Source organism: Acomys minous (assembly GCF_964271855.1).
Source record: "Acomys minous genome assembly, chromosome: 2".
Lineage (NCBI taxonomy): Eukaryota > Metazoa > Chordata > Mammalia > Rodentia > Muridae > Acomys > Acomys minous.
The window spans coordinates 47231696-47246298 of record NC_140484.1 but is presented as its reverse complement, the minus strand read 5'-3'; the positions used below and the strand labels follow the sequence as shown (position 1 = coordinate 47246298).

The 14603-nt window shown below is 41.5% G+C and overlaps 1 protein-coding gene across 6 annotated transcripts in view; it reads right to left on the bottom strand.

Moving 5' to 3' along the window:
- Positions 1-5281: 5281 nt before the first annotated feature.
- The window catches only part of LOC311588337 (uncharacterized protein), a 31580-nt gene continuing 22258 nt past the window's right edge, over positions 5282-14603 (bottom strand). For 2 of the 6 annotated variants that reach the window (XR_014776160.1, XR_014776161.1), the window contains 3 exons: positions 12809-12923; positions 6383-6537; positions 5294-6265 (listed from right to left, as the gene is read on the bottom strand). Coding sequence is in view for 1 of the 6 variants with exons in the window: in XM_084765921.1 (XP_084622047.1) it covers positions 6494-6537; positions 12809-12923 (159 nt within the window). In the remaining 5 variants the exon portion in view is untranslated. Of the gene's footprint in view, positions 6538-12808; positions 12924-14246; positions 14327-14603 lie in introns of all 6 variants that reach the window. The other 4 variants (XR_014776158.1, XR_014776159.1, XR_014776162.1 and 1 more) reach the window with 4 other exon arrangements.

The window sequence follows — 14603 nt, the reverse complement described above, 5'->3', positions numbered from 1 at the left end:
TTTGCATTTTTCCATATGTAGCCATCCAGTTAGACCAGCACATTTGTTGAAGATGCCTTTTTTTCTAGTGTGTATTTCTGGCTTATCAAAATCAGGTGCCCATAGGTGTGTGGATTTATATCTGGACCATTGATCTGATTACATTTTTCAGTGTGTCTGTTTTCATGCCAGCACCAGGCTGTTTTTTGATAGCCCTGTAGTACACCTTGAAATCAGGGATGGTGATACCTCCGGAAGTTCTTTGGTTGTTCAGAATTGTTTCACCTGTCCTGTTTTTTTAAATTTATGTTTTCATATGAAGTTGAAAATTGTCCTTTAAAGGTCTGTAAAGAATTGTGTTGGAGTTTTGACAGGGATTGTGTTGAATCTGTAGATTTCTTTTTGTAGGATGGCAATTTTTACTATATTGATCCTACCAATCCATGAGCATGGGAGATCTTTCCATCTTCTGATATTGTCTTCAACTTCTTTCTTTAATGTCTTACATTTTTTTCTTTGAATGCATGAGTCTATTTTACTAAGAGGAAAAGAAAGGTATCTTATTACATTGCATTGGTCTTATAGATGTCAAGACAGTCTCATAAGCCACCCCAGTGCTTTGACTTAATGGGGAATTCCGGTGTTACTCTTCCCTTTACGCTGGTCTCTTCTGAAACCATAAAGTCCTCTCTTAGGAGGGGAGTAGTGCATTGTTAATCTGCCAGTGGTGAGCTTGGTGTAAATGAAGAATAAGGAGGACATGTGTAGCTTAGATGCACCTCAGGAGCAAGTAGAAGGGGCACTATGACATGCCATAAAATAAAGAGCTGCCCACCAAGAAGCGCGCAGATGCTGGTTCTTTTCCTCGGTTTGGCATGGGCTGCCTGCTTTGGTAGGTGATACAGGTCTAAAGTTTGACCTCCTTATGAGAGGAGTCAGCTTCTGGTATAGCCTTTTAGAATCAGCATCTCCAAGTGACATTTCTTCCTTCTCAGAAGCTCATTTATAGATTTTCCTGCTTGTGATCTCATTCTATAATCTCTTTAGGCAAATGCGATGTAGAGTAGACCCATCTGGAAATGCATTTCAGCATTGATTATGCTGGGGCTATGTGTAGCAGGGAAGTTAAAGCCTTCCTCCCATCAGATCAAAAGCTACTGAATCAGCCCGGAGAGGGGACTGAACACAAGGACTCTGAAGACATTCTTGCACTTAGCACCTCTATGAAATGGCACAAGCTTTTCACTGGCTTGGTTAGAGTTACCCAAAGATATTTTATATTATTTGTGGCTATTGTAAAGGGTGCTGTTCCCCTGACTTCTTTCTTAATCTGTTTGTCATTTATGTATAGGAGGGTTATGGCTTTGCTTAAGGTCTTTATCAGCTGTAGGATTTCCATAATAGAATTTTTGGGGTCACTTATATATACTATCATATCATCTGCAAATAGTGATACATTGACTTCTTCTGTATCTCCTTGATTTCTTTCAGTATCTCATTAAACCCATGAGTAAACGGAAGTTTACTTTTGTTTTCTTCTAGCACTTCTGTGAGTTTACTACTTCTTTTTAATTGCAGACCTGGGAATGGAACCCAGGGCCTCATACATATTGGAGGAAGTGCTCTACCACTTGAACTACATTGTAGGTCTCATTTTCATTTTTTGCATTTTGATTTTCTTGAGAAATATTTGATTTCTTGAAAATAGCATAAGCTGTAAGTCTAATTTTATACCTTTCCAAAAGTCTACTTGGATATTCTAGAACATTCTATCAGCCAATTCATTTTTATTTCAGTGTACTAAAATGCCACTTTAGTAACAGCTCAATTTCTATGTAATTTTTTTCTCCTATACCATTGATAGGATTGCCTATGCAGGTGCAACTTCAATTGTGTTTTCATTACAGAGGTTTTATACTATGCTTTAATGTTTGGAAGGATCAATCTTCTTTGAAATTAAACACATTTTTCTTCATTTTTCTTGCTATTCTTGTGAATTTGCTTTTTAAAGAGGTTTCCTATAATTTGCGTATCTCCATAAAATAACTTAACAGCCTTTAAAAAAGATAAATGACATAAACCATGTGTACTGAGGGAAGTAATTAGAAATGTAAGAACTGGCCGATGTAAATGACCAAGCGCTGGGTCACACAGGTTAGGATTTTCTCCCTTTTATTGACTTCCTGGAAATGGTGCCAAGTGTCTTGAAGGGACCAGAAACCTTGGGGGAAGGAAAAGACTCAGAAAGGGTGGAGATATCCAAACCAATGCCAGCAAATGCACTGGGCTGGAAGGGAGGCTGAATACCACGGCAGTAAGAGTGCATAGGGGAGACTGTTCATTTCCTGGTGTACAGAAGGCGTGGAGAGATAGGAAAACGGCCGACCAACCGAGTTTTCAACACACGAACCCATAGAGACAATTCATGTTCAAACCATGACTTCTCTCAGGGATGCTCACATCTCTGCCAACGCTAAACATTTTCAGGGATAGAGAATTCGCTGGCGATGTATGTGAAAGAGTCTTTGGAGAAGCTGTGTGATGGATCCTGGAAATGACATCACAGCAAAACTGAGAAGCAACAAGACAAGCTCCAAACACAAACCTTATGTATGTAGTATCCAGAGTAGTTTTTGCTGTTATAAAATATTAAATAAGCATGTTTTTAAATAAAAATGAGACATGAGATATAATATAAAATAGGAAATACGTGCCACACAACAGATATAATATGGAGAAGTTATTATATGAGCATGGGGAGAAAAGGAAGAGGAAGAGAGGGATACCACAGGAAGAAAAAGATAGAGACAGAGGGAGAGAAGAGAGAGAGGGGGGGAGAGAGGGAGAGAGAGGGAAAGAGAGAGAGAGAGAGGGAGGGAGAGAGAGAGAGAGAGAGAGGGAGAGAGAGAGAGAGGGAGAGAGGGAGAGAGAGATAAGAGAGGGAAGGGTAGGAAGGAGAGAGGGAAGAGGGCTGAGAGAAAGAGGGGGCCTGTCCTTTTTTTAATATAGTGAGCAGAGCCATGCCCAGTGGCAGGTAGGCAATGACATCATAGGTAGGCAAACTGGGGCAGAATCCTGACACATGCTAAATGAAAGACATGAATATTTTTTAAAACAAGTTTTTTTTTTAAAGGGCTAGTGGAGATAAATGGGTTCCTGTGGGGTTGGAGCGATAGCTCAGTTGGCAAGGTGCTTTGCAAGCTTGAGGATCTGAGTTCAAGTTTCAGAACCCAAGCTGAAAAAGAGTTGGGCGTGGTGGCATGTGCTTGTAATCTCAGCTTTGGGAAGGGACAGACAGGTAGACCCCTGGGCTCACCAGCCAGTGAGCTTGGCACACTTGGTGAGGTCTAGTCCAGTAAGAGATCTTGAATCAAAAAACAAGGTGGATAACATCTTAGAAATGACACCTGATACTGTCTTTTGGCCTCCACACTCATGTGCACAAGAGCACATACAGATTTGCACACGTATATGAACTCTTAGGTCAGAATATGGCCTTCTTCCCATATACTGTAAACCTCAATCTAGGTGGGGTTATGGAGCCTTCTAGGGGCTGTAATATTAAAGAGCTTCCTCATTCTAAAGAGTTGTTAGTGGTGCTGGTAGCATTTTTGGTCACTTGCTACTTCTTGGTGCTGAGCTACCATGCTTTGTTCTGCCTGCTACAGGGACTCTCAGGAAACCCAAGGCTTCTGGACTCATCTTCCACCAGTTCTCCATAGTGGGGGCCTGAAAGTAGGAGGGAGTCCTTTTTGTCTCTTGTAAACTCTGAATTTCAGGCTGGCCCATGAGCCTCCTTTAATGATGGGACGACAATGCCTTGAAATCCACTGATCTTGTCATGACTTTTTTTAGAGGTGGCCAACAAATCTCACCTCTATCTCAAAGCCCAACAGCAGGAAATGACATTCTCCCATAGAACCCGCAAACTTTATAGATTTCCGTCTCACCCAACCTTGGAGAATAGAGCCATGCAAATGCCACTTTCCCATTGCGGAATGTCCAGGTAATCTCCATTTGTAAATACCTGCCCATCTGGAGCCAGCATAATAATGCAGCTTAGAGGGAAAAGGTGCCTACCTTTGCCTCTGGGAGCTCTTCCACAAATTGCCACAGACTGAGTGACTAAGAACAAAGGAATTATACTGCCGTACTGTTTTGGATCAAGATGCTATCAGAGTCAGGCTCCCTCTGGAAACCACTACCAACATGTTCTGCAAGCCACATGCATCCCAGGATAGCTATAGAACTTGGCCCAATGTATTTGTAGATGGCAATGCCATGTTGCGATTTTCAAAAGTTGGACATTCTGCTAGAAGGTTCCTTTCTACATCTCTTCCTGGATTCTGACAGTTTTCTGCCAATCTTGGGCATTTCTTGACTAGTAGATGCATTATCCCAATCCTTCCCTTTCCACAGCTCCTTCCCTTTTGTGCTCTTCCATCACCTCCTTTCTCTGTTTTCCTAACTCTGTGTTCAAATCACCACTTCTTTTATAAGAGAAACTGCCATGCTGGATTAGGTCCCACCCTCATGAAATTTTACTTCATTCCCTCTGTAAAGATTTTATTTCTATTAAAATTATTTATTTGCTGAGCATGTGGCACACACCAGTGCTGGGAGGATATCTGTGGACATAAGGGCAGCCTGAGACTACGTTATTGCAGTATATTTAACCCCTTGCAAACACCAAGATTGTGAACTGTAAAAACCTGGTTTTTGTCTGGTGTGGTTGAACCCTAACATACACCTTACATCCAAGAGCTTTCTGTTCATTATGAAGAGGTAATAATGGTGTCATTTCACACATCTTTAATCCAAGAGCTTTCTGTTCACAGGATTTAATAAAATTAACCCTAGGTCAAGAGGCAGAGCTAGAAAGCAGCTGACAGGGATTAAAGAGTAGGAGGGACTTTGAGTTGAAGGGTATTTAAGACAGGTGGACAGGAAGAAAGGGCTTTTAGGCCCTTAAGCTTTGAGTTGGCACATCTTTGGCCTTGGCCTTGGTTTTGTTTTCTTGTTTTTTTTTCCCCTTTTACTCCTGGGCTATCAGCTGAGCTGGTGAGTTTTTTGGTTTTTTTCTTCTGAGATGTGAGCTGAGTAGGAAGGTCAGCTGGGTGCCTTCTCTGTTTCTCTGAGCTAGGAGGTTTTCTCTTTAGCATCTGGCTCCTGAATCTGTTTTGGTAAAATCAAATGGTTGGGATTTTCATTTTTTAAAAAAACAATGCTACACAGTGAGACTTTGTCTCAAAAACAAAACAAAAATTATTTATTCTGTGTTTGTACATTTAATGGGTATGCTGTTGTACACATGCGGAGGTCAGAGGACAATTTGTAGTAGGTCTTTCATTCTATACCATGTGGATCCTAAGGATCAAACTTAGATAGTCAGACTTGGCAGTAGGTATCTTGATCTACTGAGCCATGTTGTTGGCCCCAAACTTTACTTCTAAATCAAGTCATATTTTGAGATACTGGGTGATAAAACTTCAACATTTTTAAAAAAAATTTTTTTTATTGAGGGATACAGACACATCACAATCTCTTACAGAAAGCTTTCAGGGACTTTTTTGGGCTTAAAAAATTACTAAAAATGATCATACTTTTATCTCTCAGAGATGGGCTCTGGTCATCAGTATTGGGAAATAAACATTCCTTCCGTTCTCCTGAGTCACCATGTTTACAATAATGCCAGCTAATAAATGATGTCAGCCTGTTGATGGATTGCTAAGAGTTAGCAATGAATTGTCCTTAGCTCTTTTAGTGACAAACTATAATGTAACCCTCTCTTCTACTCTGTGGGCGAGGGACCACTCTGCTTTATAGGTAAGATAGCAGTACCACAGACAAACAGTGTTGCTTTCACCACAGCAACATTATGCCTCTTCCAAAGCTAGAATTTTCTTCTCTGTGATGAAAAGGTCGCTTCCTTCATAACGTTTTCCATCCACTGAGATAAGCAGAAGAGTCACTCTACTTCCTTTTGTGCCCCAAATATTAGGGGTAGAGGAGGCTGGTAATCTACAGTGTGTGTAGTGATTAAAGTAAGAATAGCCCCCATAGACTCATACATTTACATGCTTAGGGAGTGGCACTATTTGAAAGGATTAGGAGGTGTGGTCTTGTTGGCGAAAGTGAGTCACCTTTGATGTTTTACAAGCCCAAGCCAGGACCAGTGAATTTCTCTTCCTGTGGATCTGGTTGTAGAATTCTCAGCTCCTTCTCCAGCTCCATGCCTGCCTGTGTGCTGCCATGTTTTCCACCATGATTATAATGGACCAAACCTCTGAAATTGTAAGCAAGCCCCAATTAAGTTCTTTCCTGTATATGAGTTGCCACGGTCATGGAGTCTCTTCCCAGAAATAGAACATTGACTAAGACAGTGAGGGAAGAGCCAACTTACGATCAGATTGCATCCTTTATTAAGGAACTAGGAAAAAGAACTGGCAAAGGATGTCATTAGAGTACATGCTCTGTGAGGCATCTTGTAAGACAGAATTGCAGGATTCTTCACTTAGTCACATTCAAATTCTGATGAGGATTGTGAAGATGAGAGACCTAGGGAAAGTTGAGTGACAGCAAATTGGTTGTTAGTATCATCTTGAAGATAAAAGGCTTGTTCTGAGTTATCAGGTCAAACCTAGACTAAACAACAATTACTTAAACATAAAAGCCTAGAGCATGGTGAGCTGGAACTCTGGAAAGACAGCATGTACTGTGTCCTGAGGGAGACGTCAAAGGCGTGCCAGACCCATGGACCTATGACATATGAGGTATTGCTGAAATACTTATTTGATTAACTTGCTTTTAGATAGAGTCTCACTATGTAGCCCAAAGTTGCTCTAGAATGTATGCTCATTCTGCCTCAGCCTCCTGAGTGCTGGGAGTACACGTGCATGCATAGCGTTTACCTCACAGGTTTCCGCCAGTTGTAGCCAACACATTATCCTAAACCATTACACTATTCAAAAGGACTTTAACCTTCCACTCTATTCTGGCAGCTCTATCAGCGTCAGGAGTCCTAGATGCCACGCAGAAGGCATCTTATGCCGGCTAGTTGTAACTGTTAACTTGACACAACCTGGCGTTACCTGGGAAGAGACTTTCAGTTGAGGAATTATCTAGATTGGTCTGTGGGTGGGGTGGGGGGGGGTTGTATTGATCACCATTTCATGGGCCAGGCCTTGGGCTGTGTAAGAGTCAGGCAAGCTGGTTGAAATCAGCAGGCACACAAGAGCCCACCCTTATTATCTCTCTACTTTGGACTGTGGACCTAGTGCTTTAGGTTCCTGCCTAGACTTCTGTACAACAACGGGCTGCAACCTTTAATTCTAAACCGATTAAGCCCCTTTCTCCCTCTTAAGTATCTTTGGAGTAGGGAATTCTTATCAAAGAAACAGAAGTTGAGACTAGAACGTCATCCTAAGTGAGATGGCGTTACTACTGTTTTCCTGAGCAAAAGTTTTAAGCTTCCTTTTCCCGTGTTCTTTAAATGCATTGGGAAACATGCTGAGTAAGGGCATACAAAAATTCTCCTAAAAACATGAGCACTTAAGAAACCCTCTCCTAATCTATAATCTACTGTAATTAGAGTTAAGTATTCAAAACTATGTTCAACAACTCTTGAATGGGAACTATAAACAAAGGCCAAGCAATCTATAGGCCCTGTTGCCTGAGGAAATTGATTATAAAACTAGTATACATAATGTATATAAACCTTCGGGCTGTCTGTCAAACTTATTTTCCTTTCTGTCTTCTGCATTGCTTAAGTTTAGATATGCATCACTTGGTCTATGGGGTTGCTTAACTGCTTCTTCTTGTTTGATGCCTTGTTTTCTTTTCCTCTTCTCCTTCTAGAATGGCCTGGAAACAGGTGGGTTCCCTCAAAATCACCTTGCCACTGTAATTCGTCTAACCCCCTTACGTCAATTCCTTCCACTTTGCTCTTATTTAGTTCCGAGATAGCCTGGGGGCAGTTGCATTCATGAGAGGGAGAAAGAGGTTTCCTGTTTCTCCAGAAGAAGAGCCAATTTCTGAGGAATGTGACCAGGAATTATATTGCCAGAGCCATCTTGGGAGGACAGAAGAAAGTCCTGTATCCACCATGCCTAACGTCGTTCTAACTTTGGAACTGTTGTTGTAAGAGATGCAGTCTTTCCTGATGGGCTGAGTAATTTGAGTCAAGGGTGGGCACCTGTAACTTGCTATGGAAAAATATTCTAATGAATGTAATTACATTAGGGAAAAGTTTGACTGAGACATATTGCTGCTAAAAATCCTTCCAGGCCCCATGGTCCCACAGTCTAAAGTAGACACTTTTTAGTAATTTAGCTAATCCCCTCGGGATCTGGTCTCTAGTTACTGTTCAGCCTTACTTCAGCAGTTTGTTTTCATATAGTACCCTTCAGAATCCTAGCAGCTGTTATTCTTCTGCGTCCAGGCAGAATTTTAGGCTGGATATAAGGATATAAGAATGCAGATATTTTTTGAGATTAACGATTTATTTTGAAAAAAAAAATAGGCACACTGAACAGATATTAAAACTATCACCATTACAGCCTATGTACACAATCTATTATCATTTTCAGTGCTTAGGTTTCTGCTCTTTATCTAACAATGCAGTATGTTCTATTAATTAATTTTTGTAAGATTTCTTAACTTTGATTTGATTTGGTAATTAATGAATTCAAAAAATAATTTATTTTTATTTGCATGTACCTATGTGTACCTGCTTGTCTGTATGTGCACCATGTGCATACATTGCCCACAGAGGCCAGAAGAGGATGTTGGGGATACAGGTGGTTGTGAGCTGCTGTGTGTGGGCAGCGGGTAGTAAACTGGGTCTTCACAAGCAACTGTCTTAACTGCTGATCCATCTCTCCAGCCTCTGCTTTGGGAGATATTTTTATAGGTGGTGGTGAGAGTTCTTGTAACTATATTCCTCAGATTTGCTGTTTTCTTTCCTTTGCCAATCAATTTATGCATTAAAATTTTGTGCTTTTGATATTGTAACCCATAGACCATTACCTAACCTAGGTGACAAAGAATTATATCTAGAGTTTCGTAGTGTTAACTCGCAAGCCACGATCTGTTTTGCATTTTCAATTAACTTGTGTAGGTTGTGTGGGGTAGTAGTTTAGTGTCACTCTTTATTTGGGTTAGCCTTCCTGCTCAGATGAAAAGGTGTCCTGGGACTTGGAAGCCTGGAAGCCGCACAGCTCGAAAGGGAGGGTATCCCAATGGAAGGGCATCCTGAGACACAGGAGCCCACAAACCACCCAGCTCTGAGGCGAAGCCTCCTCAGCAAAGGTATTGCAGCTCCCAGGAGAGTGTACCGGAAGCTGAGCCGAGGAGCTCAGGAGCCTCAGCCCCAATCCACTTCTTCGCCTTTCTTCTTCGCTTCATTGCTTCTTGGCTTCTTCCGATGAGTCACACCAGGCAGCAAATCTCATAAAAGAGATTCATTGGGAGGGTCCAGGGGGTGACGGGATGAATGCAGGGCTGGCTGCCCCTGCTCCTGGGAGAGGACAGCAGGGATTTCTTAGGGGGCGGAGCTTCTCTGGGCAAAGATTTCCAGGGTAAGGTTTGGTGAGTTTTGAAGTCCCGAGGTTGGGGAGCTTAGGGATTGGTGGGTTTTCCTGCTTATGGACTGGTGGCTTTTCTTTCACCCCTCTTTTCCCTGCGTTGAGCCCATGGGTTAGGGCAGGACGATCTTCCTGGCCAACAAGCAGTTTTGGCGGAGATGCCATCGCTGTGGACCTCCTCTGGGAGGCTGGAGAGGAGGCGCTGCTGTTTTTGACAGGCGCTGCCATTTTGAGAGTTCTTGTGGTGGGGTACGTCGGCTGCAGGCTGGGGCCGGAAGGAGATGCTGCGCCTTTGACCAGCCCCTGCAGGCGTGCTGCTCAGGGACTACAAGTTGTCCCAGTACTATTTGAAACGTATTCATCAAATTGGTCAGTGTTTTTATCACAGCAGCAGAAGGCAAACAGCTGTCTTGCTTGTTGGCATGCCATTGTTCCTAATAGTCACTTCAAGTGTAAAATGCCTGTTTTTTTTTTCTCTTTAAAGTGTTTCTTTTAATGTTCTTTTTTCTAAAAAACAGTGATCAGTTTTCTTAACCCCTGGGCCCCAGCCCCTTCAAACGTTTCTCCCAACTGTTCCTCCCTTAGTTCCCCAACAACCTACTTAAACAGGCCCTTCTCCCAGCTTTCCCAACACTAGCAGCTCCAAACTATAACAACTGTTCTAGCCTATTTGCTCAGCTCAGCTTTGCGTGCCTCAGCTGTCACCAACGGTCTTGTCTTCTCACGCTGTAAGCCCAGCTCACTTTCAACTGTCTCCTATTTTCACTCTGCTCAGTATTTTCTCTTCGCTAGCTCTACTCAGCCGTGTTTCTTCGCGCACCAACTGTCTTCTCTGACCGTGCTCTTCTGCCACTGGAACCTAGACTATTCTCTCTGAGCCACTGCTGGCTTTTTATATCCTCTCCTGTTCCCAGAAGTCCAAGAGGCAACAGACACTGAAAGACACAGGGTCAACTGGGGATCCTTTAAAGGGCTAGACACACAAAATAAATCCCAGTACACTTCAGTACTTAAAAAAAAAATAGTTATTAATGCTTATTCGTAATGTAGCAAATTAAACTTGACCTTTTCCATTTTGTCCATATAGCTAAAGGTTTGTTGGTTTATTTTTATTTATTTTTAAGAGAACACATTTTCTGGTTTGTTTTTCTCTGCTCTCGTTTTCTTATGTATATGCGCATATTGTATGGGGGTATACGCATTTATTATTTTACTCCAGGCTGTTATTTTCATTAGCTCGCTGTAAGCTTGGTTTACAAAGTCATTTTCTATTTTTTTCTCAATAGCAGAAAGTTGTGTTTTTGATTTGAGACTTTAAAAGTATATTATTTACAGCTACAAATGTTCTAAGAGTTCTTTAAAATTTTTATGTCCTTTCTCCTTTCCTTCCCTCTCTTCTCCTTCTGAGACACTCCATCATGCGCATTTTGGCACCCCTAGTGGTATTTCTCAGGTGTCTAATGCTCTGTTCATTTTTCCGCATTTGTTTTCAACCTGTGCCAATGATAACTGAAGCTGACCTACCTTTCTTCTTTCAGTTCAAATTGTCGTATTAAAATTTTCAGTTTTACTGTTGTAGTCTTCTACTCTGGGATTCTGATTTTTTTTTTTTAAGAGTTTCGGTTTCTTTATTTTATACTAGGTATATTGCTATACTTTCAGATTTTTTTGAAGATTGTTTTTGTTTTTGTTTTTAAACCTGAAAATAGAGTCTTCTCTCATACAATAAATCCTGACCAGAGTTTTCCCTCCACTTCTCCCAACACCTCTACATCCTCTCTCCCTTTGATCCACTCTCTCTCCAATTCTCTTCAGAAAAGAGCAGTTCTCCAAGAGACCACAACCTATTAGAATGGCTAAGAGCAACAACAGAAGTGACGGCTCATGCTGGGGAGGATGTGGAGCAAGGGAGCACTCCTCCATTGCTGGTAGGAGTCCAAGAGTATACAGCTACTCTTGAAATCAATATGGCGATTTCTTAGAAAACTGGGAATCAACCCACCCCAAGATCCAGTTATTTTTGTTCTCTTAATCCACTTTTAAAGTAGCTGAATAAAGAATTGTTTAAGTCTAGAGTCTAGGCTCCTTTAAAAATTAGTTTATTTTTCTCCAATGACTAGATATAGAATTTTTTATTTGTCTTTTTTTTTTTTCCTAGATAGGGTTTCTCTGGAACCAGGAACTCGATTTGTGAACCAGGCTGGCTTTGCACTTACAGAGATCCACCTGCCTCTGCCTCCCTGAGTGCTGGGATTTCAAGTGTGTGCCACCTTGCCTGGCTGGATACAGGGGGACCTCCTCCTCCTCTATATGGTCATAGGCTATCAAGTCTCATCTTCGTAGCCTGCTATCCTTCCTCTGAGTGTCACCGGGCCTCCCCATCAAGGGAATGTGGTCAAATATGGGGCACCAGAGTTCATGTGAGAGTCAGTCCCCACTCTCCACTCAACTATGGAGAATGTCCTGTCCATTGGCTAGACCTGGGTAGCGGTTTGATGTTTACTGTCTGTATTGTCCTTGGTGCAATAGGTCTGGATCCTTCTATTTCCCCATTTTCCCATACTTCTCTCACCGAGAGTCCCAATAGGATGTCCTCTCTTCTATCCCAATTTCCTGGTAAGTAAAGACTTTCATGGGACATGCCCCTTGGCTTAGTGTCCAGATATAAGTGAGTATATACCATTTGAGTCTTTCTGCTTCTGGGTTAACTCACTCATTATGATCATTTCTAGTTCCATCCATTTGTCTACAAATTTCGGGAATTCCTTGATTTAACAGCTGAGTAGTATTCCATAGTGTAAATGTACCACAGTTTCTTTATCCATTCTTCTACTGAAGAACACTTAGGCTGTTTCCAGGTTCTGGCTATTATGAATAAGGCCACTATGAACATGGTGATATAGACTTTCTTAATTTCCTTAAGCCAATAAAATTTCCAGTCTTTGTTGAGGGGTTTTCTTTCTCTTCAGGCTCCTATGGTGGTCAGAGGTTGATATTGCGATGTTGTTCTCCACTTTGTTTGTTTGTTTGTTTATTTATTTATACACAGGGTCTCTCATTAAAGTTGACATTGGTGTTTCATCTAGATTGGCTGACTAGCCATCTCTGTCCCCCAGGAAGGGTCACAGACACATACTACCACACCCACCTTTTTCACATGCATGTTGGGATCAGAATTTAGGTCACCATATTTGTGTAGCAGGCACCTTACCCTCTGAGCCATCTCCCTGGTCTGAATTACTCACTTTCATCCCAGGAGTCTCTACATGCTTTTATGAACCAGTGGACCATTATGATTGCAATAATCAACTCTGAGATGGTACTTATAATGGAGATCTGTAGAAGCATCATGCCAGCCATCTGAATTAGAAAAGAAACATTCCTGACGTGAATACGTCATTTAAAAGCTGTACAAGAAAAGCATCTCCGGGTCAAGAATACATCATTTATCCTTTCAACTCCAAACAGCTATGATTATTTCAAGTTAGTTGCTTCCTTCTCCATGAAGTGAATTTCTTGCTAAATACTTTAACTCTGTTAACAGCTCCCCAGCTTTACCCATGAGGAGACTGGAAAGTAGAGAAAGCCAAGTGGTACATAGTTTGCCTCCCTTTTTCTCAGTCCTCCCCTTAATTGTTTTTTTTTTTTTAATTTTATTTATTTTACATCTGGACTTATTAACATCTCTCCTCCCCTCCAAGTTCTCCCTGCCTCCCCTTCCCAACCCCTTCCACTAATCCTCCATTTCTCTTCAGAAGAGGGCTGACGTTGATGGACATCAACTAGCAGTGGCATATCCAGTTGCAATAAGACTGGCACCTCCTCTTCTGTTAAGGCTAGACAAGGCAACTCAGTAGGAGGAAAGGGTCCCAAAGGCAGGCAACAGGGTTAGAGACAGCTCCTGTTCCTACTGTTAGGCTTCCCACAAAAAGATCAAGCTACACAACTCTAACACATGTGTGGAGGGCTATACTTCTAGTTTTTTATTTTTATTTATTTATTTTTTTACTGTGGGTCTCTGTATTTGTTTCTGTTAGTTGTTGGGTAAAGTCTCTCTGGGCTAGATGACAATTTATGACTCTCAGTCCCTTTTAATGGGGCTGATTATATGGTTGTGGTTTATGTTCTTCTATTCCGTGTATTTGGAATTTGTTCTGTTTTCTTTATTGCATCCTGCTCTAACTATTACTGCATGAATTTGATCTCAGCTCGTGGGAAGAATGAGATCTTATCCACTGGAATAGGTCATTCTGATAGAGGCAATCAGATTCCTTTGGGGTCCCCCTTTCTTTCTTCCCCTCCCCAGAATGAATTGTGTTTAGAACATTAGAACATCCTTTCTTTTTTTCAATAGCTAATCCTTGTTTGGATTCCAATAGGGAAGCATTTAGTCTATTGTATATTTTAAATAGGTAGATGCATTTAATCCACAGAGATCATTGTGCTGGTTAGTTGTGTCAACTTGACATAAGATAGAGTCATTGGAGAGGAGGAAGCCTCAGCTGAGAAAATATATCTATAGAATTGGGCTATAGGCAAGTCTGTATGAGATTTTCTTAATTAGTAATTGATGTGGGTGGGCTCAGGCCTTTGTGGGTGGGGCCACCCCTGGGCAGGTGGTCTTGGGTTCTATGAGAAAACAGCCTGAGCAAGTCACGGGGAACAAAACAGTGGGCAACACACCTCCATGGCCTCAGCATCAGCTCCTGCTTCCGGGTTCCTGCTGTGCTTAAGTTCCTGTACTGACTTCCTCTGATGATGAACTGTGATGTGGGAGTGTAAGCCAGATAAATTAAACTCTTTCCTCCCCAAATTCTTTTAGCCATGGTGTTTCATTACAACCATAGTAACCCTGACTAAGATATGTTCTGTCCTTCTTCAGTGTAACCTCAGTTTAACTTAAACTAATTATATCTGTAATGACTTCATTCATTAAAAAAGGTCACATTTGCATATATTAAAAACCATAGATCAACCTATAACTTTGCCTCGAGTCCTTCCAAATTCATGTCCTTTCGATGTAAAATATATTCGCCTCAT